The following is a 467-nucleotide window of genomic DNA, read 5'->3' on the forward strand; positions in this document are numbered from 1 at the left end:
ACCATCTTTACAGACACGTGTTTTCTAACTGTTAATAATATTGTTCTGGCTTGTACCATCATTACCCATTCCTTTATTTCTTGTTGTTACTATTTCAATTTCTCTCTTCAGGAATCACAAACCAAAGATTATATAAACAGGAATATAACCAGATGATATGCTGCACTTTCCATCCTGCTCGCTTATTCATTTCTTTTTAAAAATAATATCGTGTGTCTATCCACTTACTATTTCTGACTATCCAAATCACCACGATACAAGAAAGTAACATTCCCACCTCAGAAACCAAATAAAAAGCAAGGTGGCAACTCGACACGGGTCTCAAATAGGGCGCCGTCCAGTATAAATAGCATGGGAAGGGAGGGCAATGGACACACTTCGGGCATATTCTTCGGTAACGGTGAAAGCCCAAACTTCCTCAACATCATGATCCTCCGCCGACCTTTGGTGAGAAAACTTCGTCCGTG

General features: G+C 40.0%; 1 protein-coding gene across 1 annotated transcript in view; it reads left to right on the top strand.

The window, feature by feature from the left end:
- The first annotated feature begins 306 nt into the window (after positions 1-306).
- The window catches only part of LOC119588415 (glycine-rich cell wall structural protein 1-like), a 1,709-nt gene continuing 1,548 nt past the window's right edge, over positions 307-467 (top strand). The window contains 1 exon segment of the mRNA XM_037937087.1: positions 307-447. Within this exon segment, the coding sequence (XP_037793015.1) occupies positions 352-447 (96 nt within the window). The 5' untranslated portion in view covers positions 307-351.

Source organism: Penaeus monodon, chromosome 23 (genome assembly GCF_015228065.2).
Source record: "Penaeus monodon isolate SGIC_2016 chromosome 23, NSTDA_Pmon_1, whole genome shotgun sequence".
Classification (NCBI taxonomy): Eukaryota; Metazoa; Arthropoda; class Malacostraca; order Decapoda; family Penaeidae; genus Penaeus; species Penaeus monodon.